The following is a 22,884-nucleotide window of genomic DNA, read 5'->3' on the forward strand; positions in this document are numbered from 1 at the left end:
AGAGAGAGAGAATGAGCGGGGGAGGAGCAGAGAGAAAGGGAGACACAGAATTCGAAGCAGGCTCCAGGCTCTGAGCTGTCAGCACAGAGCCTCATGCAGGGCTCGAACTACTGAACTGTGAGATCATGACCTGAGCCGAAGTCGGACGCTTAACCGACTGAGCCACCCAGGCACCCCTGAAATGTTTTAAAAGTAACATTACACATTTAAACCTATGTGTGCTGTACATTCATTTATTCCTTCATTTTTTTTTTCACAACAGCTATTTATTGAGTGCTTACTCTAAGTCAGGCAGTGCACTAATTGCAGGGGATACAATGTTAAGTAAAAATAAGCATGGTCTCTGAACTCCTGTAACATATAGCATAGTTGGTTAACAGATGTTAATAATCACACACAATGATAAACAGAGACATGAAAGACAGAGACAAATCCCCAACAGAAAGTACATATAATAAAAGAATCTAATGGAGACTGGTGGGTAGAGGATATGTCAGGGAGACTTCTTGAGTAAGTGCTTCCTAATTTTTTATATAAAGGATGAACAGGTGTGTAGATGGGCCAGGAGCTTTCCAGCAGGGAGAACTTGCGCTACAATGCCTTATGGCAGAAGAAGAAATGACAGTAGGAAGCCAAGTACATTCCAGGAACTGAAAGGCTGGTGTTTATGGAGCAAAGAAAACAACGGTTCAAGGCCAGGCAGGAGTCAAGGCATCCAGGACAAAGGCCATGATAAGGATCTTCATCTTGACCTTACAAGAAATAGGAAATACCAGAAGGATTTTAAGTTTTGCAGTGATATGAACAGGTCTGTATTTTGGAAAGATCACTCAGACCACTGCATGGAGGCCAGCCTGGAACATCAACATGAATAAGGGGAGAGCAGGAGCTACAGTGAACATTTATGAACTCTTTGACACATACTTGCGGTAATGTATTAATTTATTCAATTATTTATCCATTCATTTATTCTTCTATTAACACTTACTGAACCCCTACAATATGAGAAGCGTGGTAAGGGATAGAAAAAAAAAGAGAGACAAATCATAGTCTCATCTCTAGTCCCTCAAGAGCTTATTAAAAACTTATATAGTTTTCTTCTCACAATGTGAATGTTAAATTGTTATAGTGGTTTGTATTTGAATGATGTTGATGGACTATCTAAAAGCAGTTTGAACCTAGAAATTTTTGGTCCAGTGAGTTGTGTAATGACAATAGCATAATTCGTATTAAAATCCATGACTAACTAGCCTTTCCTACCTTGTTGAAAAAATCTCTGAAAATGGCTTTGAAATTTGCGCACTCTATATTTAGGTCAGAGTCAATTTCTTTTGTTTTTCGTTATGAAATAGAGATAGGGAAATATATTCCTAACATGAATTTCTATTCAGAACCAGTGTTCTTACCCATCTCTCTTCAACTTGAACATCTAGCACTTGCTGGGCCAGTTAGATATCTTTTTTCACCCCTTCACTTTTTATAATTTTTCATTCCATTTATAGGACCTGTTGGATGTTTGGCAATGTGAGTTCCTGTTGGAATTTAATGAATACTACCACCCCTTTCTCCTGCCACCACCCCTCTCCCCCCAAAGTCCCACTGCCACCACTTTCAATGTCTGGCCACCATGGGGATAATGAACTATTTTGAACTATTTGTCAAAAATAACCTCAGACTTTGTCTCAATCCCTCTGAGTGCTTAGACACAGAAAGACAGCAAAGGACCATTAAGAGATGGAAACAAATCACAGATATTACTGAAGATCAATTGGTTCAGACTTAAGCAAGTGACCATTTATATGCTGTGATTTCAAGATCTTTAAGAAGGTCTCCTCTGCCTGAAAATATTTTATGTGCCACTCCATCATTCCATAGTTGGTATTTTAAAAAAAATACATAGGGGCACCTAAGTTGCTCAGTTGGTTAAGCATCCAACTCATGGTTTAGAATCAGGTCATGAGCTCATGGTTTGTGGGATCAAGCCCCACATCAGGCTCTGCACTGACAGCATGAAGTCTGCTTGGGATTCTCTCTCTCTCTCTCTCTCTGTTCTTCCCCTGCTTGCTCTCTCTCTCTCTCGCAAAATAAATAAATGGACAATTCAAAAAGAAGAAGTAAAAAGACACACAACGAAATTTCCTTTTCATCTTTCAAAAGTCAGACCAAGTTATTTTGTGATTATATATCACCCCAAATTTTAGAGACTTAAAACAAATGTTTATTTGTAGTTCACACTATAATCCAATGAAGGTCAGCTAGGCCTCTGATCTTTGTTGTCCTCACTCAAGGTCCCACTGAGTGACCGACATATAGAGTTCTCACTGGCCACAAGCAGACAGTAGGGCAGGAGGCAGCACGGTGAATCTGACACTGGCTCATTCAGCCTCCATCTAGAGATGCCCCATGTCTCTTGCTTTTCATTGATCAGAGAAGCAAGTTTCATTGCCACCTGTAATTTCAAGGAGAGTGAAGTAATTCAATCTGTTCATACACCTAGGCTGCAAGATGGCACTGTTTGCTGGGTGGCACTAATGTCTGTCGTAAGTCTCTTTGAAAATATCTCTCTTCCAAAGGAAATCATTTTAAGTATTAATTTGTTATCTCCTAACTCGTAGTGTCGAGTTCCTTTATTTATTGCTTCCAAATGAGTAGCATAAGGATACAGATACCGAGAAGTTACACATACACAAAAAGGAAGAGCAGCTTGTAACCATATTTTAATCGAGGGTATGACTAGGACGATAGCAGGAAGCTTCTATGTTGATTACTGACTATGGCTCTCTGCATATTACAGATATGGATCTCTTTTAAACTGAAGATTCAACATATAGCAATTTCTTTGTTGCAGGCAAACCAGGAGCCAATTCAAAAGAGAAAGTCACCTGACTTTTCTATTCAATTCATACAGCGAATCAATAAAATACACTTGAGCAGATTTGATACATGACTTACACAGAGACCTACACACCAAAACACAGACAGGGATGCCCATGCCTTGGCAGGGCCGGCATTCACATTTCTATGCCTAAAGAGACACTTCCTTATCCATATCTATTCTTCTAACACACCTTCTTCCATATGCCAAAAGACAAGTGTACACGCAAATGCAGACGTATGCTGTGCATAAATCTTACTGAGAAACGGAGAGGAAAAGGGAACGATAGAGAACTAATAAAAGAGGGACATGCAGGCCAAGCTGGAATGAAAAGGAGGGCATGGTATACTAAAAAGAGGATGAGGAAAAAAGCGCAGGGAAAAAAAAGAGAGAGAGAGAATGAGGGAAATAATGCATTCATGAGAAAATAAAAGACACCATAAGAGAATGTGGGGAGATGAGGGTTTTGACTGACTGCTCTGCAAAGGTGGGCATGTGAATGTCACTGGGAAAGAGCGGATGGGAACAGATGGAAAAAGATGAGTCAGAAGATTCAATAAATTTAATAGCATCTCATCTCATCTACTACACGTCGAGGCAGTGAACTAACAGCTTTCAAATACTTCAGTAACATCAGCAAACATTGTGTAGTATTGTCTATGATCCAGATGCTGTCCTGTGCACAAATATTAACTTGCAGAGTATTCACAAAGATCATGTGAGGTGGACTCACAATTACTCTTATTCTACAGGTAAGAAAACTAAGGCGTAGCAAAGTGAAGGAATTAATCCAAGGTTGCATGGTGAGTAAGTAGTAGATCTAGGATGTGAACTAGGATGTGAACCTCGCACCAGAATCAGAATTCTTAACGATAGCTGCTTTTTGTACTGCATCTCATTTCCTTGGACGAAAGTACCATGGTTCTCATGTCCATATGAAGGCACCGATGCTCACGTAGGCACTTATTTATTCATTCGGTTGTTCACTCATTCGTTGATTCCTCAAGAATCTCTTGAGAGATGATATATGCCCAGTTCTGTGCTAGACACTTGGTAGGTAAAGATAATTGAGATGAGTTCATTGCTTTAAAAGGGCTTACAGGCTAATAGGGTAAGATAGAAAAGTTAGTAAATAAGTTCAATGGCGTGGTCTTTAGGTTTCATGTTAAATGCCTGTACAAAGTCCAGCAGGAGTACAAAGGCTGGGGTGGGCAATTTTATCTGGAAGGGTAAGAAGTAGTTTGTAGGGCTGAGGCCTGAAGTGTCACCATGCAGACGGTGGCATATTCCAGTTGAAAGGGGGAATGGGAACCAAGAGCATAGAGGCATGAAATATTTAGTTGTTGAGAGAAACATAGACATTTTCCTTTGCAGGGAGCAAAGAGGACAGAGTGATATTGAAAAATTAATGCTGGGGTGCCTGGGGGGCTCCGTCGAGTGCCTGGCTTCAGCTCAGGTCACGATCTCGCAGTTTGTGAGTTCGAGTCCCACATCGGGCTCTGTGCTAACAGCTCAGAGCCTGGAGCCTGCTTGGGATTCCGTGTCTCCCTCTCTCTCTCTGTCCCTCCCCTGCTTGCACTCTGTCTTTCTCTCTCAAAAATAATAAACATTAAAAATTTTTTTTTAAAAAAGAAAAAAAATAATCTAACCAAAGATGTACAAGATCTGTATGCTGAAAACTATAGAAAGCTTATGAAGGAAATTGAAGAAGATTTAAAGAAATGGAAAGACATTCCCTGCTCATGGATTGGAAGAATAAATATTGTCAAAATGTCAATACTACCCAAAGCTATCTACACATTCAATGCAATCCCAATCAAAATTGCACCAGCATTCTTCTCGAAACTAGAACAAGCAATCCTAAAATTCATATGGAACTACAAAAGGCCCCGAATAGCCAAAGTAATTTTGAAGAAGAAGACCAAAGCAGGAGGCATCACAATCCCAGACTTTCGCCTCTACTACAAAGCTGTCATCATCAAGACAGCATGGTATTGGCACAAAAACAGACACATAGACCAATGGAATAGAATAGAAACCCCAGAACTAGACCCACAAACGTATGGCCAACTCATCTTTGACAAAGCAGGAAAGAACATCCAATGGAAAAAAAGACAGTCTCTTTAACAAATGGTGCTGGGAGAACTGGACAGCAACATGCAGAAGGTTGAAACTAGACCACTTTCTCACACCATTCACAAAAATAAACTCAAAATGGATCAAGGACCTGAATGTGAGACAGGAAACCATCCAAACCCTAGAGGAGAAAGCAGGAAAAGACCTCTCTGACCTCAGCCGTAGCAATCTCTTACTCGACACATCCCCAAAGGCAAGGGAATTAAAAGCAAGAGTGAATTACTGGGACCTTATGAAGATAAAAAGCTTCTGCACAGCAAAGGAAACAACCAACAAAACGAAAAGGCAACCAACGGAATGGGAAAAGATATTTGCAAATGACATATCGGACAAAGGGCTAGTATCCAAAATCTATAAAGAGCTCACCAAACTCCACACCCGAAAAGCAAATAACCCAGTGAAGAAATGGGCAGAAAACATGAATAGACACTTCTCTAAAGAAGACATCCGGATGGCCAACAGGCACATGAAAAGATGTTCAGCGTCGCTCCTTATCAGGGAAATACAAATCAAAACCACACTCAGATATCACCTCACGCCAGTCAGAGTGGCCAAAATGAACAAATCAGGAGACTCTAGATGCTGGAGAGGATGTGGAGAAACGGGAACCCTCTTGCACTGTTGGTGGGAATGCAAATTGGTGCAGCCGCTCTGGAAAGCAGTGTGGAGGTTCCTCAGAAAATTAAAAATAGACCTACCCTATGACCCAGCAATAGCACTGCTAGGAATTTATCCAAGGGATACAGGAGTACTGATGCATAGGGGCACTTGTACCCCAATGTTCATAGCAGCACTCTCAACAATAGCCAAATGATGGAAAGAGCCTAAATGTCCATCAACTGATGAATGGATAAAGAAATTGTGGTTTATATACACAATGGAATACTACGTGGCAATGAGAAAAAATGAAATATGGCCTTTTGTAGCAACGTGGATGGAACTGGAGAGTGTGATGCTAAGTGAAATAAGCCATACAGAGAAAGACAGATACCATATGGTTTCACTCTTATGTGGATCCTGAGAAACTCAACAGGAACCCATGGGGGAGGGGAAGGAAGAAAAAAAAAAAAAAAAGAGGTTAGAGTGGGAGAGAGCCAAAGCATAAGAGACTGTTGAGAACTGAGAGCAAACTGAGGGTTGATGGGGGGTGGGAGGGAGGAGAGGGTGGGTGATGGGTATTGAGGAGGGCACCTTTGGGGATGAGCACTGGGTGTTGTATGGAAACCAATTTGACAATAAATTTCATATATAAATAAAAATAAATAAATAAATAAATAAAGAAAGAAAGAAAGAAAAAAATAATGATGATTATGGAGGGTGTATGTGTATACACACGTGCACATGTCTGACAAGATGTGTGCAGAAAGAGCAGAGTTGAGGCTGGAGATATAAACAGTACACTGGTGATATGCAAAGGAGCTCACACCTTATACTTTTATCAAGAAAGGATTTTAGATGATCAAATGACACTATCAAATTGGTTTAGGAAGACTCATGTTGGCCCTATAGAAAGCCAATTAGAGAAAGCAGAGATTGGAGGAGAGAAACTAGTTAGCAAGCTACTGCTTACTTGTAATGCAGTAGTTCAAGCAAGGAAGGGGCTAAGGCTATGGAATTGGTAATAAAGGGAATGGATCAGAGACAATGGATAGATAGGAGGCATTTTCTCAGCAGCAGCAAATGAGTGGTGGTGGTGGTGGTGGCTGTGTGTGTGTGTGTGTGTGTGTGTGTGTGTGTGTGTGTGTGTCTGTTACAAAAGAGTCTAGAATGACTCTCAGTTTTCAGGATTTTGGTGGCAGGATGGTGCTAAGATAGAGAACACCAGTGGAGATTCTTTTTGAGAAAAAAAAAAATGTCTATTGGTGATGCATAGTGAGTTTTTAGAGATAGAGAGCTTTGAGACTTTTCAGTAGATATTATAGCCGAAGCTACCCAAGGTCATGCCTCTGGTACCAAGACTCCCAATTTGTATTCTAAAGTGCTTAACTTTACAAAGAAATCAGCAATTATTTATTGTGCATCTATGAGCACGTCCCTTTGGCAAATACAAAGAGGTTTGTAGCAAGGAGAAATGATCTCCATATTATTATTTAAAATCACTTGATATCCATAATTAATTTGCCATGGCATTATTCACTTTTTCTTAGAAGTAATTGGTTTCTATTTTCTCTTTCATGTCTTTTTAACTGACCACTTAATACTCATAGCCTGATTATATTTTTAATTTATTTCTTTGCAATTCATATACTCTCTCTTCCTCTCAAGATGGAATACTTTTGATGCTAAAAATAATGATATTGAAATAATCCTTCATTTGGGACCAATCTTAGCCCACTTGAAATGTATGTAAATGGGCTCAAATAGGGTCCTGGATTCCTTCTATCCTCTGATTTTGTTGTTTTTGTTATTAGCTTCTTCTGCATAATTTTGGTTGATGAGGTATTATTCAGAAAATATCCATATCATACAGGGGCCCCCGGTTGGGTCAGTCAGTTGAGCTTCTGACTTTGGCTCAGGTCATGAACTTGTGGTTTGTCACTTTGAGACCAGTTCTATGCTGACAGCTCTGAGCCTGGAGCCTACTTTGAGTTCTGTGTCTCCCTCTCTCTCTGTTCTTCCCTCTCTCACACTCTGTCTCTCTCTCTCTCAAAAATAAAGATTAAAAAACTAAAAAAAAAAAAAAGAAAGAAAAGAAAAGAAAACATCCATATAAACATATAAAACGGGAATTGTTTTCATTCTGGACATGAACTTTCCCAGTCCTGGGAGTTCTTAAGTGTCCTAGAAAATGCTTACTTATGTTCTTAGTAATCATCCATTTATTAATTATTATATGGGAACAACTAAATTTGTAAATCATTAATTAAATGTAAAGCTTCTTTTTCTCGCATTCTTTTTCTTAAGCTGCATGTTACTCCTTAGTGAAGATAGTGTGAGTTTTTAGAGTATATGTAGAAGCCTTGGTCTTATGTTACTTCATGCTTTTCAATTTGCTGTAAGCTCCCTGAGGGTAGAGACCATGCCTTAATCATTATTATATCCAGAGTGGTACAGAATAGAGTGTCTGGTAAATTGCAGATACTCAGCAAGAATTATTGAATGAATATTTGGCTATTATTCACAGACTTACACTGCCTTCATAACACCACCATGTTAACAGTTAAATATCTTGCCCAAAGCTTCAATGGTATGGTAGTTAAGCATGGAGACTATGGAGCCGTATTACTGGACTCTACCAGGAGGAGACTTTCAGCCAGATTAAGCTTTCTGTGCCTCAATTTTTCATCAGTGAAATGGGAATAATAAAAACCTAATCCTTACTTGTTAAGATTAAATAAGTAAATATGCGCAAAATATTTGGAATGGGATCTATTTATTATACAAGTGAAGATATTTTAAGTTTATTTTTATTATTCATTACTGTAATTTTATAAAACCTGCCTCAGAGGGAAAAGCTGCCAATCACATAGCTTCATGAAAGGCACAGTAAATTTTTGTTTTGCGTTACTGGAATGTTATCTTTGTTTTAGGAAGTAGTTGAATAACTTGAGAATAAATTTTATCTATAATTTCACAAAATGAAGGTAAAAGGATTTCCTTACAAATTACTCTTTGTAAGTGTTTGATGTAAATAGTTTTCAAAGTCTCAGAAACCACCAGGATGTCCTGAATGCATTATATATTTGATTTGCAACTTAGGTAAGGATCTGCAAACTTACTTTATTAACAGAGTTACTCTGTTTGAAGAAGGTGATATGCATACTATATCCAAGCTAGTATACATGATATATTTAGTTCGAATGAAATGTGATCTAAATGCATTGGTGTAAGAGAGTAGTTTTGGAATTATTTGTTTATAAGGCTGGTTACTCCCCCTTTCCAGCTGTTTCTTCTTTCAGACGCTTGGAGTCTAGTGCACACATTAGAACCGTTCGTCTAAATTCAACTTACAGGGAAAAAATGGGGCTTGACCAAACCACAGTTTTGACCTAAGAATTACCAAATTGGTATTCGCTCTAGCTTTTGTTTGTTTGTCTGCTTGTTTTGTTTTTAATGATAATGTGGCCAAAATATGAGAACAGACTAGTACTCCAAGCAAACTTTGAAATTAGTAAAGCATTCTGGGGAAAAGTACAGGATAGTATTTAATTCTGTGAAAACAGGAAAATTTATGCTTTAGTTCTTAATTTTTCACAAATTTATATTCTCATTCAAATGGATGACACAGATGGGAAGGTGTAGTTAAAGTGTACATAAATTTATTAGAATACATGCTTAGAATAGAATAAATTTATTGTGGAATACATGCTTATATTTTAAAATTTGTCGGGGCGCCTGGGTGGTGCAGTCGGTTAAGCGTCCGACTTCAGCCAGGTCACGATCTCGCGGTCCGTGAGTTTGAGCCCCGCGTCAGGCTCTGGGCTGATGGCTCGGAGCCTGGAGCCTGTTTCCGATTCTGTGTCTCCCTCTCTCTCTGCCCCTCCCCCGTTCATGCTCTGTCTCTCTCTGTCCCAAAAATAAATAAACGTTGAAAAAAAAATTTAAAAAAAATAAAATAAAATTTGTAAATATAGTGAGAGGCTATTTTTGCTGAATTCTGGTACTTCTTTTCAAAGTATGTAATAATCACCCTGATTAAGTTATGTTAGTGAGACTAAATGCATTTTGTAGAAATGCATTATATAAATGCTATTCTCATTAAAATGCTTATGCCTATTTTTATGAGTTTAGATACCTATCTTCCTACAGATAAATATCTGTATATCTGTATGCATGTATTTGTGTATATTACATATATGTGTGTGTGCATTATATATAATATACACATATTACCTTATGGAACTTAAAGATTTATGAGGTCGCCTAGGGCATAGAGAGTGGTAGTTCCCTGGAACAGTAGTGCAAAGTCTATATAGCTGGGCCCTAAAAGGGAAAACTCTACAAAATGTCTGTTGAAGAGCACAAACGGTTTTATAATGAATTTTCAAACTGTACTCTATTGTAAGATATCAGGAAAGAAAAATCAAACAAAACCAAGATCTCGCTAATTCCTTGCCTTTCTTTTATTCTTATTCCTCATGTGGAAATCCTCTTTCAGATTTGGGAGTTAAAGATGAGGAATATCTAAGAAGTGACCCATACCTCCCAATCTAATCTGTAGGAGGGTAATTCAAACATATTCAAACAGGAGGTTTTGCACTGCCCTAGCCTGGGCAGGAACAAATTTAGATTTACTGGCAACCAATTAGTTGTCAATTCTTCTACAGGATTGGTTGCCTTAAGACATGCTCCAGAAGGAGTGGGTAGGAAGAGCTTAGTCACGACCTACCCAGGCTGGCTCTCAAATCACAGTTCACTGTGCTCCATCACAGAGAGGAGAAAAAAATCAGACTGGATTTATTAGATATTTGTGGGACAATCCTAGAAGATATTCAGCTGGACTATCAACACAGTGAAATACCAGTAAAGATACAGCAGTAAGAGTAGAGGTCCACTGCCTGCAATCAGCTTTTCTGATTTTCATGTCCTTTAAGGTGCTTTGAAGTTTAAATCACAGCTACCCAACTTCAGTAAAATTGCAAAACATTTTGTGGGGAAGAACTAAAAATTATGGTTTATTTTGTATTTTAATTTTTAAAATATTTATTTATTTTTGAAAGAGAGAGAGAGAGAGTGCCAGAGGGGTAGGGGCAGACAGAGAGGGAGACACAGAATCCCAAGAAGGCTCCAGGCTCTGAGCTGTCAGCACAGAGCCTGGGCTGGAAGTCATGAACCACGAGATCACAACCTGGGCCGAAGTCAGATGCTTAACCGACTGAGCCACCTAGGCGTCCCTAAAAATTACGGTTTATAATGAAATTTTGGAATCTAGTTTTTACTGAGTCTGTCTCAAGTAAGTGCATAGTCAAATCTATAGCCAGTTCTAACATACAGTTAAAAAAGTAAACAAATGGTGAAAATCATCCCAAATAGCACAAACTTTGTCAAGTTCCATGTAAATGGGTCATATGGCAATGAGATTACAAATTTATTAAGGGCGCTAAAGGGAAAGCCTAATTTTTTTAGGACAAATCATTCAAATAGATACAGATTTTGAGATAAAACAAACCTAAATACTGTAACTCAGCATTAGAATCCGGGGGTTGGGGGGGAATACTACAGCGGTAAATATGAAAATAATCTATGAAGATATTTATAAAAATTGTGACATTGATAAAAGAGAAGTTTTGTTGGAGCATAGCAATTAAGGTCAGGAAGAAACCACGAGCTGTTCAACTTCCATTATCAAAATATAAACAATTTAGTAGTAATGTAAATGGCAAAGTGATAGAGATCTTAATGAAGACTGACTTATAGAAATGGAAAATGGGAAAATACAGCAGGAAGTAAAGTGTTCACACCAAGTAGATGTTTAGATTCCCTAGTTGCAAGGTTTTAAATGGCAAGCTTTTTATCTTTGTGAATTTCAATTAGATTCTGCAACGGGCAAGTCAGGAAGGGAATATTAATGATGGAGAAAAAAGCTGGGTGGTGTTCCATTCTTCACAGAGCCAGCTACATAAGAGAGCAAATGTTTGTTTAGGCGGTAGCATATTCAATGCTCATTCAGAAAGTGGTGATTAATAGGTTAAAGAGAACAGCTTGAAATATTTACAAGGTAAAGGTTTTACTCTCCTCACATATCTTCAAGGCAAAGCTAAAATTGACTGTAGATTAGCAGTGCCCGTTGTTATGAAAACTGCACCATCTAGGAAAAACGTCTGAATTTCTGGTTCATAACTAACGAAATTGAAGTGTTTGGCACATATTGACTCCAAATGTAATATGAGAAAAACGTATCAGCATACTTCTCTTTTCTCCCCTTTTAAAGTGTCTAACGTTTATAACAACTTCTTGAAGAGATAAACACCCGCTCTGTTTTGCCTTAGTAAGATACAAGCATAACATTGTTATGTGCAGTACAAAAAGGAAAATGTCTTTCTCTCTCTCTCTTTTTTTTTTTTTTTTTTTTTTTTTGGTTTTTGGTTCAAGTTGCACGTTTGGATTTTATCGCCTCAGATAACACAGAAGAGAAAGGAGACAGATCAAACACGACGCTCAAAGTGCACTGTAGGACTGGAATTACAACAGGTCCCTCCACCACCAAAAAGCCCTACAGGGGGAAAAACTCAAACCCCACTACACTACATCTCCTTCCCGCCCCCTTACCCCCCCCCCCCCCCCAAAGAATTGCAGACGTAGTAGAAGCACAACAGGTACCTTTTTGCTTGGGGTGGTGGTGGTGCGGGGTTGCAGAATGTAAACTTTTTTAGAGCTGTGGATTGAATTTGATCACCACGAAGGGAGGACGCCTGTGAATAGACGTTGGGGAAAAGAATGGTTGAGAGTGAGCGGGAGGTTTCCCCAGGTGCATAATCTGCAGACGGACTTTCCCGACCGGCTGGAGGGAGGTCTCCAGCCCTCAGGGCTTTGTAGGGAAACTGGTCCTGACTGCAGGAGTGTGAAGGAATGAGTGGTGTATCAAGACGGCTCAGGAAATCAAAGAAACTTCCTGCTGTCTGATTCCACGCAACATGCGTTGAACTTGCTCCTGCGTGGATGCGCTGATGACTAAGTACAGGCTGATTAGAGTCCCCTCGCCCTCCAGCGGGAGTGGTATCTCTTTACCTCTCCTCAGCAGCCACGTCGCTCCAGAGCCAGGGGATGTTGGGGGGCGGGCGGCAGGGCGAGGCCCCGGGGATCTAGGGCCGCGCAGACACATTGCATTCCCGACTCTGCACCAACACCCACCGGCAGCTCCCCCCCCAGGAACCCCGGGGCCTCGGGGGGAGCCCCAGCGGGCTGCCGCCGGGAGCAGTCCCGGGTGGAGCGTGGGCTCCGTTCCTCCGGCGCGGCGTGGGCGCGGGCAGCAGCGCTCGGGGCGCACCGGGGAGCTCGCCGCCGCCCCGGGCTGTGCCGCTGCAGGTGCCCGGCGGGCGACGGGGCGGTTACCTTGGACTGGGGCGGGGGTGTGTGTGTGTGTGGGGGGGGGTCCCTGCGTTCCCGGGAACCTCGCTAGCCCTCCTCCCGGGCCTGGCTCCTCCTCCTCCAGGCGTGGGGCTCGTGCCCGCCACTGCCGGCGCGCCCCGCGCCTGGGCTCGCGCCCCCCCCCCCCCCCCCGCCCGCTCCTGCCAACGCTTCCCCTCCTCCTCTTCCTCCTCCTCCGCCCATCACCGCCACTACGGACGCCTTCGCCTCCATCTACTCCCCGCGCCGCGGCCGTCGCTCTCCGCGCTCGCTCCGGCTTCCACCAGCCCATCGCTGCCCGCTCGCTCGGCTGCTGCAGTCGCTCTCTCTTCTCTCTCTGTCACTCGCGCTCTCTCTCGCTCTCCCTCAAGTTTCCCGTCTCCTCAGATCAGGGCAAAGGGAGGAAAACACCCAATTCTGCCTGCTGTCTCAGGTAAGGTCGCGCACGTTGGCTCCAGCAGGGACCCCTTGGCGCCTGCCTTTGCCTCGCGTGCCTGCCCCGTCTCCCCCACCCCACTCTCCGATGCTCCCTGCAACCCGAGGCGGTTCAGCTCGCCTCCTCCTCCCCAACACGTTTAAAACATAATTTCGATACTCATCACCAGAAGCGCATCTGCAACTACAATAAGATCCTAGACGCCGGCCCGCCCGCCCGGCAGGCAGCGCGTTAGCCTGGCTCTTTTATAGTCTGCAACTTTGCACACTGTGATTGCCGCTGCCTGCCTGCCGGTGCTGGATCCGGGAGCCTCACGCTCCTGCTCCGATTGTGGTCTCGGCTCCGGAACAGCTGTCCAACGCGTCGTTTCGCAGCAGTTGAGCCGAACCCGGCTGCCTCCGAGACGTGGTCTCGGGCAACTGTGCACGGGCGGGGAGGGAGCTTCTTTTATTTTATTTTCTATTATTTTAGAGGGAGCGAAGAAGTGGAGACGCGAGGGCTGCAGTTCCCTGTAACGAAAAGAATAATCATCGAAAAAAGTGGGCTGCCTGCCCCTTGCTTTTCCCGTTGGGGTTGCGGGGGTGGTCTTGGTTGAGGGGGCTGTGGCACGGGGGACCCATCTCTCCTCCTCCTTTACACTCCCCCCCTCCTCCGGACCCGTTCTCTTCTCTAGCTCCTATGTCAGTCAGTTCAGGGTCCCGTGTGTTGTTGTTACGTGTGTGTGAGCACAAAACAGTGTTTGCTGACGATGGGGCTGGGGGAAGTTCCTGGCAGAGCAGTCTGATTATTTGGTCATCTTACTGCCAAGATAAAAAAAAAAAAAAAAAAAAAAAAAAAAAAAAAAAAAAACTCCCCCCCCCCCCCCCCCCGAACCCATTCATCACACCCCACACTGCTCCAGTGGAATAATTCAATAGCTTTAACTCCAGTTCTCACACCAATTGACATTCTTTTGGGCTTTCTGGGACTGAATGTAATTTTAAGTGTATTTTTTTTTTCCATGGCTTTCCAAAGAGCGACAATGAAGACGAAATTAAACACCTACAACATGCATTTGCTTCTTCTTGTTTTCTTGGTGTGGGACCCAGCCAGGTGAGACATTTATTTATTGTATTTGACTTTTTAGATTCAGGGTAAAGGTGTGTTTCTTGAATGTCATCAATGCAGGGCTGGCCTTTGAGAAGCCGAAGTATTTTGAAGAATCAATTCTAATGAAGGGGAGAAAAAAAAAAAGCTTGTATCAAAAAATTGAACTATGAAGTGGGAGAGACTATCAAAAGTTCACTGCTTCTGGATTTTAGTGATAAAATACGCAAGTGATCAGGAACATTTTCTTACAAAAAGAAAAGAAAATCACCAAAGAAAAGAATATCTTTTGGATGGCATATTCTTGCAAGTTTTGAAGTGGTTAAGTTGTATGCGTTTATAATGACACAAACATTCAGTAAAGAAGCCAACAGTGTTTCTTTAAGCCAAACAGAAAAGCAGAAGCTAAAATGGTTTGGTTGTTAAGTTGATTTTTTTTTCCTTCCTTTCTTCCTTCTTTCCTTCCTTCCTTCCTTCCTTCCTTCCTTCCTTCCTTCCTTTTTTTCTTTTCTTTCTTCCTTCTTCTTCTTTTTTTTTTGTTAGTGGTCTATGCTCTTTAGTCAACATAGGAAACCCAAAGGATGTGTGAGTCTTTAACCTCTAGGTAGAAGTAGTATACAACTTCACAATTACAAACAATAAAACAAAGCTTGATTTATTCATCAACTTTTCATATTACTGATTTAGAGATCTTTTATTGCAGAGTGGTCACTGTCATAAACAGTACTTATTATTTTAAACATGTAACTAATTTTGCTTTGCCTGTGTTCTACAAACATAAAATTAATTCTTATTGCTTTCCATAACATCATCTTAGTTGTAGTCTTTTCTGATTTTGTATTATCAATGGGCATTTTTTATTTTATCTAAACTTAGGATATGATTTTCAAAATATTAGAGGGCTTGAAATGTAAATGATAAGAATGTTCATCTAATGATTTTTTTAAAAAAAATAATATCTTTATTATATCTTTATTTGCCTTTTAATTTTTCATTTTCCTGTCAAGTAATTGTCAAAGAATGAAAATATTTTGTGGAATTGAGAAGAAATCTCTTCATAAAGGCTTATTTTTAGTTTGAAAGTAGCTCCTCATTTAACATCTTAATACTGAATTTAGAAAAAGAATTTGACATATGATTAAATACCACTTTTCAGTGAAAACCTCTGTGTGGAACTTTACAATTATTGTAGTGATTGGTTTTAGAATTAGCTTAAGGTAACATAGAAACTTTTGATGCTGGAGTTTTGATAAACTTGTTTGCTGACATAATTTTTAAATGTTTACCTGTATATCAGTGTTTCAGTATTTTCTGTGCTCTCAAGACAATATTTGTTTGAAGTTGGTTACCAATTTTTTAATGTGTTATGACTGTTTCTAGCTGTGTAATCATTTAAATACAAATTGACTCTGTCAATGATACTTTACACGGTACACCTTGATCAGACAGCTCTCACATATAGTCTTTGATTTTGAAGGAGTGAACCTACCATGGTCAATTAGTAATCACTGAAGGTCCTCAGTGCTTAACCATTATTTCCCTCTACTAGTTTTCTGTTCTATATTTGACCAGTAATGCTCATGCCAGTATTTTATTCTATTATATAAATGATTCTTTTTTGGGGCCAGTAATTTAAATCTCTGAATCATTCTAGGGGAAAAAAAATGGCAGTGAAAAGGGACATTCTGTTTTATGCGCCAAATTGCTGGATGTCACAAAATCAGGTCTCTGGCTTTCTGATGGAGAAATAATGGAGAAAATCACTGTTTCTAACCCTTTTCTGGTGATATTTTAAGACCATTTGTTTTCTCTGCAAATTTATCACACAGACACACACACACGCACACACACAAGTAGCAAGATTTTTAATCTTTAGGTAACCCTTAGCGCTCTCCTCAGAGACCAGTCAGGAGGGGTATGTCTCCAGGGTTGTCTGTACCCCTGTATGTGCCCCTGCTCCTTTCAGAGCCCACTTCCACCACCTGGCTACAGTGGAGCCTGGAACACAGCCAGTGGAGTTTCCCTGATGTCTATATTGCACTTGGCCATTGGGTGGCGGTATACCCAAAGTAAGGAAATAATCTCTGAAAGAGAAAAACGACATAAAGAAAAAAGGAAAGGCACTTATGAGGAAGATAGAGAAATTTTCTGCCTCCAAGGAGGCAATTTATTCTCCAATTAATATTCAAATCGCTGCAGTAGTATTTCAGGAGTCGTTTTGTTATTGTACCTTTCTTAATGCAGAGTCACATTACTAACAGTGCCAGCATGTGGCCATCTACAATCATAATATATTCTAGGGGACGGATTCTAGAAAATGAATATTCCACACTGGGTGCTAAGTGGCAGAAACCTGAAATAAGTTTGACGTCAATCTTTCTGATAATCTAGTATTTAGTATCCATTTTCAACAACATATTTATCTTCTCCATAGACATGCTGGTATTTATAGAAGTGACCAAAGAAGGAAAATGGGTGGCCCTAATAGCTTAGAGAGACTTAAAATTCAAATCAAGGAAGTAGAGCATGTTGGTACTGGTACAACACACATACGTATATATATGTATATATATATGTACATATATATATATATATCAGCTTCTAAAATTATCTGTTTAGGTTGGTGCTGGCTAACATCCAAGAAGATGAAGCTAAAAATAACATTACCATCTTTACAAGAATTCTAGACAGACTTCTGGATGGTTACGATAATCGGCTTAGACCAGGACTGGGAGGTAAAAGTAGTTTTACTTTTTTTAAACTCTTACAAAATAATGCTTCTAAAAGTTAAGAGTAATATACATATTTTAATACACTCTATATATGAATGTATGTATTAAATAACTGAATAATAGAAAGTAAGGTATATGAAATAAACATTATTTGTGTTTCTTTTCTACACACACAATGTGTTTAACATATTTTTGTAGAATGCCTGAAGTCATATAGAGCCCAGACTTTCTGCATGAGGTTTTTAAATTAGTTTACATATAATGGCTAAGTTTTTAAAACTTAAAGTATATTAAAATGAAACATTGTCGGGCAGACATGCTTGTGTAGTATCTTCACATTTTACAGACGTTTATTTTCACAGCAGTACAGATATGAAGAAATGAGGCACATAATAAAAAGTATGTTAGGGTTATATTTTAACAAATACACAACTTAGGATTCTATGATGATATTTCTTTATCCATGCTTATGGTATTTCTAAAGTACAGCACAGGTTTGGCGTTCTTGAAACTCTCAAAGACATTTCAGGTATACATTGGCTGTAGGCCTAAGTTTATTGGACTGGCATAGTTTGATTTCAGATTTAAACATTAACTTTCAATTGAGAAAAACAAATCTGTTTTAATCCATAAAGACAAAGGAAATTAGGCTTGGCTAATATATTAATTTTTTAAAATATGTTAAATTTTAATTAACTTCTATTTATCCTTAGCTGATACTAAGGAAATTAGGTAAAAGTAAAGTAGGTGTGTAATTTCTAAAGGATTCTGACTCAAAATATTGTTACTCTTCAATTATACATACACACATTTCACACGTGTATGTTATACTTATTTGGATGTTCAGGTTAACCGTTAATTAAAAATAAAGGAAAATTAGTTGGACAATTGGTACTAATCAAAGATTTATATAGTCATATAGTTAGCTAGTTTATTATGAGGCTGACAACTTTGTAATATTAAATTGCTTGTAAAGATGCATATTGATTAATGCCTAGGTGTTTACGTAAATACTTTCTTTGAAAAATCTAGGTTGTTGTTAATTCTATATATATTTGCCGGTGTATGGTTTGGATTGTCCAAGAGTCAGAAAAAGTCAGGAAAGACCCAACTTGTTGTTAAGTAGTATACTATTTAATGCAGTTAATTTTTCTTGGAATCCCTGAGAGGTACCTCTCATTTTAGAAGTACAGGGAGGAATAATGTTCAGAAATAAGGCCTATTGTATTTTTCAGAGCAAACTCAGTTGTTTACTATGCACTTGGTTTTCTAAAAGGAAAAAAAACCTAAAAGGAAAATAATGCTTCTTTAGTAATTAATATCTCTAATGAGCATGAATATAAGGAATCAGTCTCCATGTTAGCATATGGAAATGAACTATTGCCAAGCGTAAGGGTATCCTAATTCAGGATGGTGGTTTATGAGGAAGATTACGCTAAGGCAGATGTTTGTCCTAAATCATAGATTTTATTTTTTAAAATAGATTATGTGCTGTCAAAAATCTCAATATTTGAGCAAGACCTTGAGTTTTGTCTCTGTGAGTTCTTAGGGGAAATATCTATCTTGTGGGTGTGTGGTTGGGGAGTAGAAACTACCTGTTTCAGGACGTGGCTATTGCCACTTAGCTCTTCATATTTTTTTCTGTAATATCTCTTACATTCTTTTTTACTTCCATTGTCACCACTGAAGCATAGATCCTTGTCACTGTATTATTTGCATTAATGCAATAGACTAAGCGGCTCTTCTTGTCTAGGGTCTTCCTCAATCCTCTGATATTGGGCATATGCTAATATCTCCCATTCAGATAGTTTTCTTTTATTCTTACAATGCTTTCCACATATCCCTCTCTTTTCTTGATCTTTTCTTGATCCCCCATGTTTTCTGCACCAGATCAACTGTTTTTCATCTAAAAGGGCCATGACACAGCTACCTTTCTGCCTTACAGGATTGTTGAGAGAATTCTATAAACAAAAAGTACATACAAAGCCGGTGCCCCATAGTAGGAATTCAACAAAGATCTAGTTCGTCCTTCCTCCCTTAGGTTCCTAGTTTGCCAAGTAAGGTTTTCTACATTCTACTTCCTGGCTTCGTTTGTATTTTGCCTCCCTTTCATCCTGCACTTCGTATGCATTTGTTCGTCTTCTCTTGATAATCCATTCACATCTGTTCCCTTGGCCTTTGGTCGTATTATTTCCTCTCACTGGAAGTGTTTTTCTCATCATCTTTGATGATCGAAACCCTTTTTCTATAAAGACCACCTCAACACTGGTCCTCTAGTAAAGATCTTTCTTAAGTGAATTGAAACACCCAGATTCAATTTTCTCTCTGTTGAATTTCTTTAGCAGTTGTTGGCTCTACATCTCATCTGGAACTTATTATGTGCTATCTTGGATTATTTATTACCTTTTTGTGTGCCGCTTGTTACCTTAACAAGATTGTAAGCTCGTTGAGGCAAGACATCGTATCATAAATCCTCTATGCTCTCAGCAACTAAATATTGATTTGCATATTGTGGCCATCAAATAAATGTTGATTGCTTAACTTTTCTACGACCAGTTCATCATCTGTAAAATGGGCTTATCCATATTTGGCCCACCTTTTGGTTAGGAATGTTGAGTAATATGTTGGGCAGCATGCTACAGGAAGGTAACGAGGCTTAGTAAAGACCTAGCTTTAGATTTTGGAGATTTAGGTAAAATCCCAGCTCTGGTCCTGAGCGGTCCAATGACCTTTCAGTACTTTGCCTCTTTAGGTCCACATCTGTCATCTGTAGAGTGTGATTACTCATACTGTTCTTAGAGCATTTGATGAATATTAAGTACGATGATATATGCTAAGAAGTTAGCACAGTGCCTGGCATATGGTAGAGAATTAATAAATAACAGTACCTAAAAGACTTTCAGAAACTTTCTAAATGTACTGTTGTAAATTTACATCATTATTGTGATTACTTCTGCATCCAAAATTCTTCTCCTGCTTGTCCATATGTCATTTCACATAGAAAGTCCAAGGAAATTACTTGTGTCATTATGTCCCAGAAATTAATAAGAAGGAAAATATGGGTTTGATTCAATTTTAATATATCAAACAGAACATCTCTATTGATGAAAAATTGGATAATTAATTTCAATTATCATTTCTTTCCTTTATAACTAATACAAATCACTATATAGGAAAGCACACTCGGTTTTGGACTGTGAGTTAAAAAAAAATTGTTCTTTTCACTTGGCTTGACCACTTACTAGATTTTACCCTGGCCAAGTTCCTTAGACATTCTGAGCCTTGGGATTTCCCTTGGGAAAATGGAAATAATGGTTTTTTATGCTGAAAGGAGGAAGGTAAATTGAGATTCATATATATGATGAAGATCATACAATCCATTGAGTGAATGAAAGAGGCACCTGGGTGCTTCAGTCGGTTAAGCGTCTGGCTCTTGATTTCGGCTCAGGTCATGCATGATCTGGTGGTTCATGAGATCGAGCCCCACATGGGGCTCTGCACTGACAGAGTGGTGCCTGCTTGGGATTCCCTCTCTCTCTGTCTCTCTCCCTCTCTCTCTGTCTCTTCCCTGCTTGTGCTGTCTCTCTCTCTCTCTCAAAATAAATAAACATGAAAAAAAATTAAGAATACATTGAGTGGTAAAATTTTAAGATATTTTATGATTAATAATGGAGTTTCTTTAAAATTTAAGTTGTATCATGCCATTCAACTGCTCAAAATTCTGCAATCATTTCTACTTCATTCAGAATAAAAATTGGGTTTCTTGTGGTGGTCTCCAAGGCCGTGCATGATGATCTGTCTCCTTATTCTTTCTTTGACCTCACAACAACTCACCTTCTTGCTCATCCTGCTGCAGTCACATTGGTTTCCTTTCTGTTCTTTGAACACACCAGGATACTCTTTGGAGCTTTTCCTCTGACTATTCTCTCTTCCCTGGGTATCCTTTGATCTCTCCTCCTCAATGAGGCCTACCCTGACCAAACAAATAAATACTATAACCTGGCTACCTCTTAATAATTCTAATCTCCCTTAACCAGCTTATTTTTCCCCCTTATTTTAATATATAGAATAATTTATTTCTTTATTAGTTTAGTGGCAATTGCTTATTTTTGTCTCTTTTGCTAGAATGTAGGCTCATTGAGGTCAGGGATTCTTGTCTATTTTGTTGCTTTATTCACTGGTGCATCATCTGTTCCCAGCATCTAGAACAGGACCTGGCATATAGTAAGCACTGAAATATTTCTTGAAAGATTTTAATTTTATTCATGTATGTTATTATCATTATCATCATCATCATCATCATTATTATTATTTACTGTGCTGCCATGAAAAGAATCAACTATAGAACTCACCTTATGCTTAAAATTGGTGGAGGAGTTATCATTTAATTCACACACTGACCTTCCACTATTAGCATCAGCATATTTTGGGATGACATCTTGGTGAATTAGAGCTATTATAACCCCAGTTACTCAAATCCTGACTTGTGTTAGTTGTGATTCTGCCTTTGAACTGTGTGATTTGGGGTGATTCATTTATCCCACATGTGACTTAATTCACTCATCTATGAAATGGCAAGAGAGGATCCACTTATTCTGTTTATATCTCACAGAAATATGATGTGGTTCAAGTAAATTAAAATTCTTAAGAGAGCGTAATGTGACATACAATTGATAAGTGTTAGTGTTGCTAGGAGTACGAGGAGAACTCTTCAAGAAAAACATCTTAGGAGGTAGTGTTCTTTGAAAACGTGCCAAGGAAATATTGGTAGTTCTTGTACATTTGGTAGGCTTACTTCTTTGTGAGCCTGGACACCTGAGATGGGTTTGCCTTGATATCTGTTGAGACCATGCATTTAGAGTAGCTAGAACTGATAACTGAATCAGTTTTTCCTCTTCATTTTAGTCATTAGAGCTAACAACTTGGAGTATAACACATATATTTTTATATTCCATAAGAAGCTTTCAAACTGTTAACTAAATAAAAAGCAGCATTTGTGTTTTGGACCAATTTTATGGGGTCATTGGAAAAATGAATGTGTAGACAGGCCTTGGACATTTATGACAGCTAGCATCCACAATGCTCAACAGTGACAACTATTAGAAATGACAAGGCTTGGTATCTAAATTATAGATCCAATCTGGAAAATCTAGATTGAGTACCATGCTTAACTGCATTTTGAAAAGCTCTTTCGAAGAGGTCGTCTAGATAGATTTTTTCTTTCCATGTTCTTGTTTTATACTCTGAAACCTTGAAGAAACTTTATGCTTAAAGCTATGAAAAATATGATGTCAGATCGTAGGCTTAGGGTCTGAGGGTCGGTTTCCAGCTTTGCTCATGGATATTTACTTCAGGCTGTAGACAGGTGGATGACAACATGTTTCTATGGATTTTACTACTCTCCAATTTATAAAAAATAAAATATAGGCTATTCAGTGGGAGAAATTAATAAATAAAAATCTGATCTGTCCCAGAACCTAAGAGGGATTCTGTCCTCAAAACAGCATGGTATTACTTTATAAAGTAGTGCTTAAGATCAATGTCTCTAGAGACCAACACCTTTGGATTTGAATTCTGTTGCCACTGTAAAATAACTACAAAACTTTCAGGAT

At 39.2% G+C, this 22,884-nt stretch overlaps 2 protein-coding genes across 4 annotated transcripts in view; one reads left to right on the forward strand and one right to left on the reverse strand.

Annotated features, from left to right (window-relative positions):
- Positions 1–217: 217 nt before the first annotated feature.
- Positions 218–13,310, reverse strand: LOC121041415 (translation initiation factor IF-2-like). The gene is made up of 3 exons (XM_040492208.1): positions 12,680–13,310; positions 12,272–12,363; positions 218–752 (listed from the first exon to the last, which is right to left on the reverse strand). The coding sequence occupies exons 1-2, from the start codon at positions 13,308–13,310 to the stop codon at positions 12,344–12,346; spliced, it is 651 nt and encodes a 216-aa protein (XP_040348142.1). The 3' UTR covers positions 218–752; positions 12,272–12,343.
- GABRA2 (gamma-aminobutyric acid type A receptor subunit alpha2) overlaps positions 13,160–22,884 on the forward strand; it is a 125,501-nt gene continuing 115,776 nt past the window's right edge. The window contains exons 1-3 of one of the 3 annotated variants that reach the window (XM_040484566.1): positions 13,160–13,451; positions 14,469–14,546; positions 17,160–17,275. In XM_040484566.1, the coding sequence (XP_040340500.1) occupies positions 14,476–14,546; positions 17,160–17,275 (187 nt within the window). In that variant the 5' untranslated portion in view covers positions 13,160–13,451; positions 14,469–14,475. Of the gene's footprint in view, positions 13,452–14,468; positions 14,547–17,159; positions 17,276–22,884 lie in introns of those variants that run through there. The other 2 variants (XM_040484571.1, XM_040484590.1) reach the window with 2 other exon arrangements.

The sequence above is a fragment of the Herpailurus yagouaroundi genome, unplaced genomic scaffold, assembly GCF_014898765.1.
Source record: "Herpailurus yagouaroundi ecotype Mexico unplaced genomic scaffold, PumYag 28, whole genome shotgun sequence".
NCBI classification, from domain to species: Eukaryota; Metazoa; Chordata; class Mammalia; order Carnivora; family Felidae; genus Herpailurus; species Herpailurus yagouaroundi.